General features: G+C 40.9%; 1 protein-coding gene across 11 annotated transcripts in view; it reads right to left on the bottom strand.

Annotated features, from left to right (window-relative positions):
• Positions 1 to 15,162, bottom strand: part of SYNE2 (spectrin repeat containing nuclear envelope protein 2) — a 339,505-nt gene that overhangs the window by 235,508 nt on the left and 88,835 nt on the right. For all 11 annotated transcript variants that reach the window (XM_053889485.1, XM_053889486.1, XM_053889482.1 and 8 more), the window contains exons 8-11: positions 11,657 to 11,853; positions 6,992 to 7,092; positions 4,270 to 4,371; positions 1,765 to 1,902 (exon numbers count right to left, since the gene is read on the bottom strand). In XM_053889485.1, coding sequence (XP_053745460.1) covers positions 1,765 to 1,902; positions 4,270 to 4,371; positions 6,992 to 7,092; positions 11,657 to 11,853 — 538 coding nt within the window. The remainder of the gene's footprint in view (positions 1 to 1,764; positions 1,903 to 4,269; positions 4,372 to 6,991; positions 7,093 to 11,656; positions 11,854 to 15,162) is intronic.

Here is a 15,162-nt window from a genome sequence, read left to right as displayed (position 1 = left end):
CAAATAAAAACATTTTTTTAAATATTAACATAGGGGCGCCTGGGTGGCTCAGTCAGTTAAGCATCTGACTTCGGCTCAGGTCATGATCTCACGGTCCATGAGTTCGAGCCCCACGTCGGGCTCTGTGCTGACAGCTCAAAGCCTGGAGCCTGCTTCGGATTCTGTGTCTCCCTCTCTCTGACCCTCCCCTGTTCATGCTCTGTCTCTCTCTGTTTCAAAAATAAATAAACGTTAAAAAAAAATAATAAATGAATAAATAAATATTAACATAATCTAAAACAAGGCAGGAAAAGAAAAAACAGAAATACAAAAAAACAGAGGGAATAAACAGAAAAAAAGAATAAAATGGTATACCTAAATTGAGCCGTATCAATAATTCCATTAAATATTAACTAAGATCTCCAATTAAAAGGTAGAGATTATCAGAATGGATAAGAAAGCAAGATCCAACCATATGCTGCCCATAAGAGATGCACTTTAAATATAAAAGACTCCGGGGTGTCTAGGTTGAATGTCCAACTCTTGATTTCAGCTCAGGTCATGATCCCAGGGTCATGGGACCAAGCCTAGTGTTGGGCTCTATGCTTAGCATGGAGCCTATTTAAGATTCTCTCCCTCTTCCTCTGCCCCCTTCCCTGCTCACACACTCTCCCTCTAAATAATAATAAAAGAAAGATAAAGACTCGAAGAAAAAGACATCCCACACAATCAGCATAAGACTGGAATGCTCATATTGATATCAGATTAAGTAGATACCAAGAAAAACAATATCATCAGAGAAAATGGGAATATTTCATACTAATAAAAGTGTCAATTCTTCAGGAAGACATAACAATCACAAACTAATAACAAAGTTTTGAAATAGATGAAGCAAAAATTGACAGAATTAAAGGAAGGATCCCATAGGTTTCAATAGCCATCCCTCAGCAACTGATAGAATTACTAAGCAAAATGTCAATCAAGACATAGATAATCTGGGGCATCTGGGTGGCTCAGTAGGTTGAGCATCTGACTTCAGCTCAGGTCATGATCTTGCAGTTTGTGGGTTCGAGCCCCACATCAGGCTCTGGGCTGACAGCTCGGAGCCTGGAGCCTGCTTCAGACTCTGTGTCTCCCTCTCTCTTTGACCCTCCCCTGCTCACACTCTGTCTCTCTCGCTCAAAAACAAACAATAAAACAAAAAATCTTTTTTAAAGACATAGATAATCTGACACGATCAACCACCTTATCTTAACTGATATCTATAGAATGCTGTGTCAAATAACTACAGAATACATGTTCATTTTAAGTGCAAATGGTATTACACCAACATGCTCTATGTCTCGGGTCATAACACAAATCTTAATAAACCGAAAAAAATTGAAATCATACAGATATATTCAGACACACATACACAAGCATCTTCACACATTCTCTCTAGGCTCATCCCTAACCCCCTCCGAGAATCTACTGATAGCTACACAGGACACCGGTCCACGGAAAAGGTGAGGCTGGTCAGTCAGAATATGGATAATCTACTCTGGCAAGGCAATCATTGACAGCAAATATAAAAACTTTGGACAAGCAGCTTTTCCAAGCAGAATGCTCTAGATTCCTATTTAAATATCAATCACTGCCCACGTGAGACCCTGGAGAAAATAAAAGCATACTCTCCCAAGTTTCTGATGAAGCATCTACTCTTTTACAGCATTCCTCATGGAAGTCTAATCATCCAACAAACAAAGCTGCCCCACGAAAATGTTCTAATCAACATAACACGGTAACCTGGTAGTTGAGGCCATCCCAGACTTCTCTCAACTGTAACTGATCTTCATTCAGCTCATCCAAGTTCCTTTCTATTGGCAGGATGTCCAAAAAGGGCTCTTTTCCTTCATTGAAGGACTCCAAAAAGGACAGCAGGCTCTACCATCAGAAGAATATTTTAAAGACAGAAATTTTAAATCAGTTAATATAAGGTAATCCGCTATTTTAAGGTCTATCACTGCAGCTTATGTTTAAATTTTTACTTAAAGAGAGGTACGATTCCCTGGATTCAGGGTCCTCTACACTGATGTGGTACCTTTCTTCTGTGCACCCCGATCACTTGAATGCCCTCATGGTAACACAGGTCACAGCTTGTGTCTTGTCAGCACTGTTGAATTTCTAAGGGAATGGAGCGGCAAGGTCCCCCAGCTCTAGAGGACAAATCATGACGCCACACGGACAATGGGAGTTTCTCTGTCCTCCCTGGATATGTGTTCACAACAAAATAAGAATGAGTAGAAGTGAGAACTATCCAGCAGCGGTCATCACGGACAAACGTGTCTATGATTAACTGTGCTCAAGCCGTTGCTTCCCAAGTTGTTTTTTACAGACTTGAGAAAATTTATTTTGTCCCTCGAAAATTTAATAAATTAAGCTTTTCTTGGCTCGTATTAGTGTGAAGTTCGTGTTTAAGAGTCACCAATTCCATAAATATTATTTCAGCCCTTATTCATAATAATTGGCAGATTTTATCTTATTTTATTTTATTTCATTTCATTTCGGCTAAAGATTTATGAGCTGGGGTGTCCAGCTGGCTCAGTCGATAGAGCAAGTGACTCTTGATCTTGGGGTCGTGCGTTCAAGCCCCATGGTGGACGTAGAGCTTACCTTAAAAAGTAAATAAATAAATAGAATTTGGGGAAAGATTAAGTTTTATGAGCAAACCAAGGGATAATTACTGTAATTCTTTCTCACCCCTAATAACTCCCTAAGGCCTTTTATTCGAGAAAGCGGAATCCGTGGTGCCTTACTAAATCAAAGAGGTAGGTGAGAGTAAAGCACTTCCGGGGACGCTGGGACTCTTGTCAATAAAAAACATATCAGGCCAAAGATGGAAGCAGCACAAAAACCTGGACCTGTACGGTCCAGATGGAAGGAAGACGAGAACATCCCATCCCTTTCTTCCCTGATGCCTCTAAACCAAAAAGGATGCTGTTGCCAGTAAGCTACACAATCCGCTGAATGTTGGCGTGGGACAGGCTGGATTCATCCAACTCGCCCGCTCAGCCTGCAGGTGCTAAGTGCGGAGCAAGCACATGACCGTACCCCTGCTCTATTCCCAGTGGAAATCCGATGGGGAGCAGAGCTGCAGGGACCGTGGGTTCTAAGAAACAGGGCTGAAAAATCCCCATCTCGGCTCCTGTTAGGCTCCTTCAAGATGGTACAGGTTCTCCTGGTCACCCAGGAGGAACCCCACGAAATAGAGAGCTGGGTCTTCGAGGCTAGACTTCACGCGAACCTGCCTCTCCCTGGCAGTAACTGTGTAACCTCAGGTGTCGTGGAATAACACCACCACGTTCAGCAAGATGCTGTGATGGGTAAAATGCTCGTCAGCAAGGTGCCTGGTACACTGCAGATATTCAAATGTGGTGACAGTCATAGTTGTCGTTCTTCCCCAAAGGGCGCCTCGGTTGAGGCCCTACACTTGGGGGTTATAACTTGGGGTTGGCTTCATTTTTTACTTCCTGATCTTTTTTTTTCCATTCCATATAACCTAGTTCTGCTCTAGACTGGGGACTGGAAAACTTTTACTGTAAGAGGCAAGATAGTTAATGCCTAGGCTTGAGGGCCATACGGTCTCTATTGCCACTATTTGAGTCTGGCGTTGCAGTGCAAAGGCAGCCACAGACCATACCTTCATGGGCATGGCTGTGTTCCAGGAGTACCTAATTTACCAAATTGGTGGGGCCCACAGACCAGTTTGCCACGCCCTGCTATACAATCTTACTATTCAAGGTACCTTAAGGACCAAGTATTAGCAACACCTGGAAGCTTGCTGGAAATGCAGAATCTCAGGCCCCTCCCCAGGTCTACTGAATTAGAATCTGCATCTTAGGGGCACCTGGGTGGCTCAGTCAGTTAAGCACCTTCTTCTCAGTTCAGGTCACGATCTCACGATTCGTGAGATTGAGCCCCACGTTGGGCTCTGTGCTAACAGCGCACAGACTGCTTGGGATTCTCTCCCTCTATCTCTCTGCCCCTCCCCTGCTCATGCTCTCCCTCTCTCTCTCTCTCAAAGTAAATAAGTAAACTTAAAAAAAAAAAAAATCCGCATTTTAACAAGATTCCCCAGGGAGTTCACGTGCACATTAAAACTTGAGAAGCACTGTCCTAGAACGTGATGCTAAAACTTGAAGTTAGTTTAGCATTTACATAATTAACTCTGCAAGACTTTTTTTCCCCAAAACATCCTACTCTTCCCTAAGAGTAAGCTGCAAACAAATTGCTGTTTAAAGTCATACTTACATCATACTTTTTAGAGCAGGTCTCATTTTCTGAATCCGTTAGCAATTTCTGTAGTTTTTTCTCTTGTAGAGTTAACCAGACCACAGCATCTTTCACCTTTCCCTATAATTCACACACACATTTAACACTCTATCCTAAATAGGCTTGGAGATTTTCCTTTTTGACAGTAAAATTAGCAACCTCAAATGTCAGTGAAATAATGCAAGCATTACACACCAATGACTCCTTGTGCCGAAGAGGAAGTCTGCTTTTTCACCTAACACCGTGAATTTTAAAATGGATTGAAACTAGCACCTGAACATAATGTGCTAAAGAAACAGGGCATGCAAGCCCCTGATTTTTTTTTTTTTTTTGGCTTAGCCACTCCCATTATTCTGCAATTCTGAAGAAAATTATTCTAAACTACTTACCCATAGTAAGCATTTCAGAATACTGCTTTCCGATACATCTAAATAGGGTTAATAAAGAGATGCTGACACCCAAATACACGGACATCAAAAATATCTTAGGCAGGGGCACCTGGGTGGCTCAGTCGATTTGAGCATCAGACGTCAGCTCAGGTCATGATCTCACAGTTCATGGGTTCGAGCCCCATGTCGGGCTCTGTGCCGACAGTTCAGAGCCTGCAGCATGCTTCGGATTCTGTGTCTCCCTCTTTCTCTCTCCCTCTCCCCCTCCCCGACTCACGCTTTGTCTCACTCTCTCTCTCTCTCAAATATAAACATTAAAAAAAAAGTTTTAAATATCTTAAGCATTTTAAAGACCCTAAAAATAACTACTAAAGGTTTTGGTTCTATCATACGGATGAGAGTAACAATTCTTTTTTTCTAGATTCTTGCTTGCTTACATTCGAAAGTTAATTTCACTGCCAGAGGATAAAGCAAAAGACATTACATCTTATTTTCATTTCCTTTAAACTTCATTTACTTTTTCTCTATTAAGTAGGCGTGTTTTCTATATATTTTTGCATCTGATTTCATGGACAGTTTAATTTTTCATTTTATTTTTTAATAAGAAAATTACTTAGAAAAGAGTAGCTCCTCAGCACGTCAGGAGTAAGTGAGCTGAACTATAGGCCTCAGTCTCAGCTTGAGTCTCTGTTCCAGAGTCAGCAACAATCTAGCACAGCGCCTCAAACATAACGGTTGGAAAAACCTAGGCCCAAGTTTGTCACATACAATGTGATAATATGACTGCCTGTAAACATGTCTGAAGAAGCAGTTTAAATAAATAATAAAATAATATTCGGGGGCGCCTGGGTGGCTCAGTCGGTTAAGCATCTGACTTCGCTCGGGTCGTGATCTCACGGTTCGTGAGTTAGAGCCCTGCATCGGGCTCTACGCTGACAGCTCAGAGCCGGGAACCTAGTTCTGATTCTGTGTCTCCTTCTCTCTCTGCCCCTCACCTGCTCACACTCTGTTTCTGTCTCTGTCTCTCTCTAAAATAAATAAACATTTAAAAAATTAAAAATAATAATATTCAAAAAGTTTACTAAATTCACAGCACTCATTTATCTTCAAAGCAGCAGAGAATAATTGTTTATTTTCATTTCCGCTCAGTGATTTTTATGAAATTTCCACCCACAATATTTCGTGTACCTGACTGAAAGTCAAAGGAAAAAATTGAATAATCAAATGGCAAACTGATAGTGATTCAAGAGTACCTCAACAAACGAAGATCAAGAGTAGAACACACTGCTTCCATTTTTATAAATTATATGATCCCAGGGGTGCCTGGGTGGCTCAGTCAGTTAAGCATCTGACTCTGGATCTTGGCTCAGGCCTTGATCTCACAGTTAATGAGTTCGAGTCCCATGGTGGGTTCTGTGCTAACGGCACGGAGCCTGTTTGGGATTCTCTCTCTCCCCCTCTCTCTCTGCCCCTCCCACAATCTCTTGCTCTCTCTCAAAATAAATAAATAAACATAAACAAATAAATAAATAATATGATCCCAGGTATATGTAGCTAAAATTAGATTGTGGTGATAGTTGCACAAGTAAGTAAATATGCCAAAAACCACTGAATTGTAAACTTTAATTTTTTGTAATGTTTATTTTTGAGAGAGAGAGAGATACAGACAGACAGAGCACGAGAAGGGGAGAGGCAGAGAGAGGAGACACAGAATCTGAAGCAGGCTCCAGGCTCGACACGGGGCTCGAACTCATGAGCTGTGAGATCATGACCTGGGCGGAAGTCAGATGTTTACCTGCCTGAGCCACCCAGGCAACCCTGAATTGTAAACTTTAAATGGTTTATTTTATGATATGTGGATTAAATCTTTAAAAAGCTGTGAAAATCAAAATAGACAAAAATGAGGTAGCTCTAGGACTTTTCAAGTTCCAGTGCTAAATGTAATTTGTCCTATACGGCGTCTATGTAAAAGTTATTTTCGGTAAGTCAGCAAAGTTTAATAAATTACCACTTTTAACTTAAAAATTAAAAAAAAAAAAAAACAGGTGAAACAAATCTACAGTGAAAGAAACTGGAACACTGGTTGCCTGGGGTGCGGAGTACAGACAGGAAAGAGGAACACTGGAACATTCTGGGTAAGAGAAACGTGTTACATCATGATTGTTATATGGGTTACCTGGGTGTATGCATTTGTCAAAATTCATAGAACTGCACATTTCAGCTCTAGATGCAAATTATACCTCAATTTTTAGAATGAAACCATTGGTAGCATACAACAAAAATGAGCTTGAGACATACTTATGAGGACATACCTGAGCTACAGCTCCAGTCCCAGATGCATCCTTCGAATACCGTAGAAATTGTGCCACATAAGTCATGATTGACTTTTCATCAGGATTAACAACGTCCACATCTGCAAGATGTGCCACAGGATCAATTAGCTATAGATGTGATTTCCTACAATTACTACCCAAGAACAGGCCATGCCACGAGATAGCCTTGGAATAAACCAAAGCAGCTAACCAGCCGTGCAAATCTCTGTGGTCAGTCGCCCTTGCTCCAAGGCTGTGCATTGGCTAAGAGCTTAGATCCAGAGTCAGAGCTGAGTTGAACCCTGGCAGTAGTAAATGCACAGCCTCAATTTCCACTACGCCTGTTGTAGGCAGAAGAGCGTAAGTAGAGAGGGAGAGTGGAACAGAGAAAATACAGCTTTTCAGAGACACGGTATGGAAACTCCTCCAGGAGTGTAGAGTGTAGGAACGTACAGCAACTAGAACCCATTCCTGTCACACCAGTCTCAGGAAGTGCACAGTAGAGCATTTCCAAAAGCATAGGTTCTATGGAAGACTTATTCAAGACATCCACAAGATTTTATTTGTTCATTTGTGGAACAAATGTAATTACTCAGAGCCTTCTGTGGGCCAGTCTTTGTACTGCATTAACAAAGTCCGTGGTGAAAAAACATTGGAAAATGCTGAATTTAAACAAAGTAAAAATATTATAAATTCCATAAGCGCAGACCTTCTCCAGACATAAAACAAATTAGATAGATCACAAAATCCAAAGGGATCACAATATGTTACAGACAAAATGAACACATAATTTTGGGCTATCTTTTGATGTTGCCAAAACAACTACGAAGATATTGAAAAGGAAATCATTTGTGTTTATTTATTTTTAATTTTTTTAATGTTTGTTTATTTTTGAGAGAGAGAGAGCAAGAGTGGGGGAGGGCAGAGAAAGAGGAAGACACAGAATCCAAAGCAGGCTCCAGGCTCTGAGCTGTCAGCACAGAGCCCAACACGGAGCTCGAACCCACAAAACGTGAGATCATGACTTGAGCTGAAGTTGGATGCTTAACCAACTGAGCCACCCAGGCGCTCCTTTTGTGATTATTAATTCAGTTAAAATAAACTCATCAAATATTTATAGAGAGTCAACAAATGCAGGTCACAAGCAAGATATGTAAGGCTCATTCTTGCCCTCAATTCATTTAACAAGTGGATGCAAGACACTTAAGCAAATGCTAGGTGCCTGAGGACATTATCTGCCCCTCAAGGAGCTTACTGTTAGGAAAAAAACAAACAACAAAGAAATATAACACACTATGCATGCTTCAGCAAATGTGTTTACTGGACCCAATGACTATTCTAAGTAGGCTGAGGGAGAATATGAATCTAATCTATATCCAAATTAAAAGATTCAACACAGTAGACATATAAAAGGTATCGATAAAAAGTTAGGGGTGGAGTTTCAATAAAGGAAGAATCCCTAAGAGCAGAGTTATTCTTTTACTGAAAAAAAGTGTAAGTAAAAAAAGGTAAAAGTACATCAAGAGATACATAAAATAATTATACTGGCTTAACTAGATGTTTCTTTTCAAAAACTTTATTGCATGAAAAAATTAAAAATAAATAAAGGCTTTATTGTATATGAAGTCATGCACAGTGATTAAATGTTTTAATAAAATTGTCAAAAGATAATTCTCTTATTCAAATATGACAACAGCATTTAGTTTGCATAAATAATGACGTATTTCACATTTTGAGCTATTGTTTAAGCTATTTAAAGTGAATTACGGGCAACCATTTATACAGTGGAAATTTGGCTTTTTTATACTGTCACATTATTTGCTGAATTACTTTTACATACTAAAAGAGAAAAAATATTTTACACTGATATTTAGAGAATCACAACATGAAAGGAGTATTAAAAAAACAAATAGTAATCAGACAAGGGGATAAAACAAAACATGAGGAAACACAAAGAAAAGAAAAAAGATAATGAAAAGCCAAAAAGGAAAGAGAAAAGACAAAGAATGGGAGAAAAGGAAGAAAGAAAGAAAAGGGAGGCGAGAACAAATAAGGAAGGGAGAGTTAACAAGAAGAATTATCAACAAGCAACAGAAACCAGAGCAATGACAAACCTAATATACAAAAACATGAAACCATTAGGCTAACTCTCAACTTAGAAATACCACCTAATTCAACTGAGGTCCAAGAAGGCTAAGACCCGGTAGCAACACGCATAGCTAGTGCCCAGATCTTAGCTTCTAATCCCATTCTCCAGTAAAAGAAACCGGTACTCCCTGGGGAGATGGTTGACCCCCGCCGGGGTAGGAAACATCCAAGATGAGCCTGGAGCATCTTGCAGCACCAGGAAATAAGGATGTGCTCAAAAGCAAACAAGGAAACGCCACATCGAGGGCAGTATGTCAAAGGGGCAAAGGAGCTAGCTAAAAGAGCTCCTAATGGCTGAATCTTTGAGTTAAAAAAAAATGTTTTTTTAATTTGAGCAGTTAAATACACAAAACAGTATTAGGTTACAACCCAAAGTAGAAAATGAAATGTCCATAAGCCCATATTGATATAAATAAATGGTTGGAGGGGCGCCTGGGGGGCTCAGCCGGTTAAGTGTCCAACTTCGGCTCAGGTTGTGATCTCATGGCTGGTGGGTTCGAGCCCCGCATCAGGTTCTGTGCTGACGGCTCAGAGCCTGGAGCCTGCTTCAGATTCTGTGTCTCCCTCTCTCTTGCTCTCTCTGCCCCTCCCCCTCCTAAGTGTCGGCTACGCATACCGACTTCCCAAAGAGTACAACACACGAAGAGGGAAACAAAAAAAAAAATCGCTTCACAGGGAAGCAACCTGGCAAACACTACCTCAGCCAGGTAATTTTTTTTTAATTAAAAAAAATTAAATTATATACATGAACAATCCAATAAAACATATTAAAACAAATGTAATAAACACTCAAAACTCACGACTTCCCAACTATTTTACCACATTTTACTACTACCGGTGCTCTTGAGGTTACTTACCTCTGTTGCACCTGTAAGATAGAAAACTACATAAAAAAAAAAAAAAGAAAGAAAGAAAACTACATAATGGTGCGTTAGGGTTGCACATCTTTTCCCTACTCTGTGTTCAGTGACTTCACACCGGAATCGGCTGTGGTGGCAATGTTCAAACCACACACAACCACAAAAATCAGCAAATGAGGGCTTGATTTCTTGTATATTGATTACAAAGAAAGGGATGGAGAAAATGTTAATAACGCACGTTAAGCTTAAAAGTACGTCCTGTCTAGGGGCACCTGGGTGGCTCAGTCGGTTAAGCATCGGACTCTTGATCTGGGCTCAGGTCATGATCCCACCGTTCGTGAGATAGAGCCCCAAGTCGGGCTCTGCATTGACAGTGTGGAACTTGCTTTGAATTCTCTCTCTCTCTCTCCCTTTCTCTCTGCCTCTACCCCACTTGCGTGCTCTCTCTCCCTCTCTCACAATAAGTAAACTCTGAAAGACAAAAAAAAAAAAAAGCATGTCCTATCTAGAGCTGCGAAGTTGCACAAAAAATTGAGGAAATATTCTTCCGATATTAGATTCAGCAAAAAAAGTCATTCACATGTTGAAGAACAAGTCAAGTTCCAACAAACATCTTTATTGTCGTACTTACTCATGAACAGAAAGACAATTATTTGCTAACATTCATGTCAGGACTCCATGTGTCCAGCAACCGCAACCATACGTTGGCTGCAGGTGGATATAAGCGTTTGGTGAAAATCAACAAAAACATCTGGGGCTATATGGAATTCATAATAAATGTATCACATATTTTCTTATCATTTGTAAACTGTGTGCTACGTGTGCCTTATATTAGTAATATTTGTGATAGACGTGTGTACATATCCACACACACTCAGGCACACACACGCATTGCTCTGGAGACCCAGTCACACATTACCTACACACCCGGGTTGTACAGCTGAGACTAGAATGTGTACTTCTTAATTTGTCGGTGCATTGTAATCTTCGCGAATCCTACACACCCCTTTTATGAGCTTACTGGGATTTTTAATAAGCGTTGGTACATTAAGAAACAATACAACCCACAGCAAAGCGCTTTTCCAAAGAATTAAATCATCTTAATCTTAATTTTGTGAAGTTAACATAATCATCTCTTTGAACAAAACCCATATTTAGGATTTTGCTGTGGTCATTAACCATACCACACAATGTGTCGAGCATAATCACGGCAAAGCCTAGCCAGCCACAGAGGGCGAAACAAACAAACAAACAAACAAGAGTTTCTGTCCTCAAAGAAGTTCAGCTTTACCTAGGGGGAAAGAGTGGAGAGGGGAAATACGTTAACCCAAAGAACGGTCTTACCAGGGAGCTTTTAGAACAGAATAACAGAATCAAGGGAACACAATGTAGAACACAATGAAAGAAAACTAAGACAAAGACTCAAATTATTTCCAATAATAGCATTGCTTGCTTTCAGCTGTCTTGTCATCCTGGCAATTACTGAAGTTAATGAATTGGTAGGAATTCTTAGTGTCATGAAATTTAATAAAGAGTTTAAGTTATTAAACCCTCCGGGGCGATAATACCGTTATGTTTATTTATGTAGAGGTACTGTTTACATTTCCCAGCCAACTTCACACTGGACAGTGTTTTAAAAAGAAAGAAGCTTCTTTACCTTCTGGTTCTAGCAACTTGGGGATTTTAAATTCCCGTTCGGCAATTCCAAAGGCCTCTTTCAGATTGTCTTTGTTGGATCTATGCTTCACTGTCTTCATGTCAATTAGGTCTGGTCGCAAGGCATGAATGACAGCCAAAAAAGCCATCCCATTTCTCCAGCTTGACTTAAAATCTGTCACACTGACAGACTCACACCTATCACAAAAGGACAAAAACACGATAAATACTATTTAAAAGAATACGTCAAAGCACATCCACCATATTCAATAGTAATGAAAACAGATTTCAGTGAATCAAATACATCACATATTCTAGGAAAATATTTTATTTTAATCTTGTGGTCATATTAAAGTGAAATGCCAGCTTTGATGAGGCTCATGGTACCACAGAACATTGGTGCTCAAAGTGTGGCCCTTGGACCAGCAGCATCAGCGTCACCTGGGCTGCAAGTGCTAGAAATACAAATTCTCAGTCGGACGCAACCCCAAACCTACTGCATTAAACTCCGCAGGTAGATCTGAAATCTGTGTCTCCAAAAGCCCTCCAAGCGACAACAGCCACGCAAGTTTAATGCTCTTCATTCAGGAATCTGTTGGCTCGGCACTGGCTTTAGACTTCTACGTGTAATTAAGTTCCTTTCACTAGCGGAAACAATTTCTTTCTCGTTAGAACAAATTATATGATACATTGTGCCACTTTAATGGTCAGTAGCTTATCACTCCTCTGCTTAAAACTAGTCATCACAGATGAATGGATGAACAGACTGTGATGTATTGATATAGTGGAATATTATTCGGCCCTAAAAAAGAAAGACGTTCTGACCCATCTTACAACATGGAAGAACCTTGACGGTATTATGCAGAGTATAAGAAACCGGTCACCAAAGAGCAAATCCTGTATGATTCTACTCATGTAAGGCACCTTGAGTAATGAAATTCATAGATAAAGAAAAGTAGACCACTGGCTACAGGAGGAAAGGCTGGGAGAGAGTTTTAGTTTCATAAGATGAGAAAAGTTCTGGAGATGGATAGTGGTGATGGTTACATCACAGTATGAATGTACTTAATGCCACCGAACTGGACATTTAAAAATGTTAAAATGGTAAATTTTATGTTCTATATGTTTTACTACAATAAAAAAATTTTTTTTCAAAAACAAAAACCCTGTCGGGGCCCTTGGGTGGCTCAGTCGGTTAAGTAGCCAACTCTTGATTTCAGCTCGGGTTGTGATCTCACCATCAGGAGATTCAGCCCTGAGTTGGGCATGCTTAAAATTCTCTCTCTCTCTCCCCCTCCCTCTCTGCTCCTCTCCCACCTATGCTCTCTCTCTCTCTCTCTCTCTGTCTCTCTCTCTCACAAACAAAACCCTGCCATAGCTTATCGGAATAACATCTCTCAGTCTGGCCCACGAGGCCTAACATAGTTTGTCCCCTGCCTACAACTTCCACCCTTGTATCTCCCTCTCTTACAATGTTGTAGCCACTCTGGCTTCATTCCTTTCTCAACACCGTGCTCTTTTTTAAGTTTTATTTTAGAGAGAGAGTGCAAGTGGGGGTGAGGGACAGAGGGAGAGGGGAAGAGAGAAAGAGAGAAAGAGAGAAAGAGAGAAAGAAAGAAAGAAAGAGAGAGAGAGAGAGAGAGAGAGAGAGAGTGAGAGAGAGTATAAAGCAGGCTCTATGCTCAGCACAGAGCCCAACACAGGACTCACGGGACTCGATCCCACAACCTTGGGGTCATGACCTGAGCCAAAAACAAGAGTGGGATGCTCAACCGACTGCGCCACCCAGGCACCCCCACGCTCCTTTTAATCCCTCTGCGCGGATGCTCTTTCTCCCAGATCTTCATACACCTGAAGCCTTCTCCTTCAGTCCTCACTCAAAGGTCTCTTTCTCAGAAAGGTGCTCCATGGTCGCCTCAGATAAAAGCCACCCTCCCACCTTTGACATTCTCAATCATCGTAAGTCCTTCCTGACTTTACTGCCATCTGTAGTTATGACATTGATCCATCTGCTGTGGGCCAAGCCCCTGGAAAGTAAGGGCCTTGTCCTCCTTGTCTCCTACAGTAGGCTCATCCCCAAATGGTATCTGGCATATAAATGTGCTTAATATATATATATATTTCAAATCATTCCATCAATCACAACTCTGCATTTGACAAGGGATCAGTGAAGATGTTTGTTTTTTTAATTTTTTTTTTAACGTTTTATTTATTTTTGAGACAGGGAGAGACAGAGCATGAACAGGGGAGGGTCAGAGAGAGGGAGACACAGAATCTGAAACAGGCTCCAGGCTCTGAGCTGTCAGCACAGAGCCCAATGCGGGGCTCGAACTCACGGACCGTGAGATCATGACCTGAGCCGAAGTCGGCTGCTTAACCCACTGAGCCACCCAGGCGCCCCCAGTGAAGATGTTTTAAGAGCACAGTTGCCTATGTGGGAAATAATCCAGGACAACTGTATTTTCCTTTAATATGTCATAAAAAATATGAGGAAATTCAATGGACCCATTTAAGGTATCAGTCAAATGAGAAAAACCGCTCGAGAAATAGTCAACCTCAGACGACCTGGGCTTTCCTGAACCTCTTAGGAAAAAACGCCTAAACTATGACTGTGATAAAACTACATGGTATTCGGTGATTTTTGTCTTGCTTAACAAATCTTTATGTGGTCCACACTTTGTTCAGAAACTGTTCTAAATACTTAAAAAATAATTTTTATAATACACCTAATAACGCTATGAAGTGTTAGTATTGTCCACAGTTTTATGATTGAGGAAACTCCAACGCAAAGAGATTCAGTAGCTGAAGTCACCAGTTAGAAACTGCTGGGAGCCACGACTCGAACGCAGGCTCCGGGCTTCAGAACACTAAGCACAACTGGCTAAAGGGATGGCTGGGGCCGAGGGCAGGGCAGAGCGGGGATCAGAACCGGCTAAGTGCTGACTGGCAGGCGCTGCCCTCAATAAAGCCCCAGGCTGTGAGATGGGCTCTGCACTGACGAGTGGATACCAATCCCACAGAGAACAAGCTGCTGCCAGGTGTTAGAGAGGGCGGGTTAGGGCTCCAGAGTGACTGGCAGGACCTCAGCTCATTGAGAAGTTGCAAACCGGGTCCCCGCTTCATCTCCTTCAGAAACGTGAGAATACGACACATTTCTTACAACATAGTCTCCCCATAGTCTGGATCTCGGATGAGTTCCAGGGACACATAGAATATCGAAGTAAGCCCTCTAAAAATGTCACCAATGAGGGCCCAAACTAGAATAAACTCCTGATGAATTACTTCAGAAGGATTCACTACATCTTGACAAGTTTAGCACAGCTCATAGTTGGAAAGTAGGGAAAGACATGGAGAAAAGGTAAACTGTGGCAAAACATTTGGACTTCCAAGTGGTTTGAAATTTATTTACAGATAAATGAAACAAGTCTGAATATGATTTGATAATGCTCTTCACACATTATTATTTTTGATTAAAAAATATAGAATTATTATTATTTATTTTGGATT

This window comes from Panthera pardus, unplaced genomic scaffold, assembly GCF_024362965.1.
Source record: "Panthera pardus isolate Hobbes unplaced genomic scaffold, ASM2436296v1 HiC_scaffold_24, whole genome shotgun sequence".
Taxonomy (NCBI): Eukaryota; Metazoa; Chordata; class Mammalia; order Carnivora; family Felidae; genus Panthera; species Panthera pardus.
The sequence above is the reverse complement of the archived record's forward strand: the minus strand, read 5'-3'. Positions and strand labels throughout refer to the sequence as shown.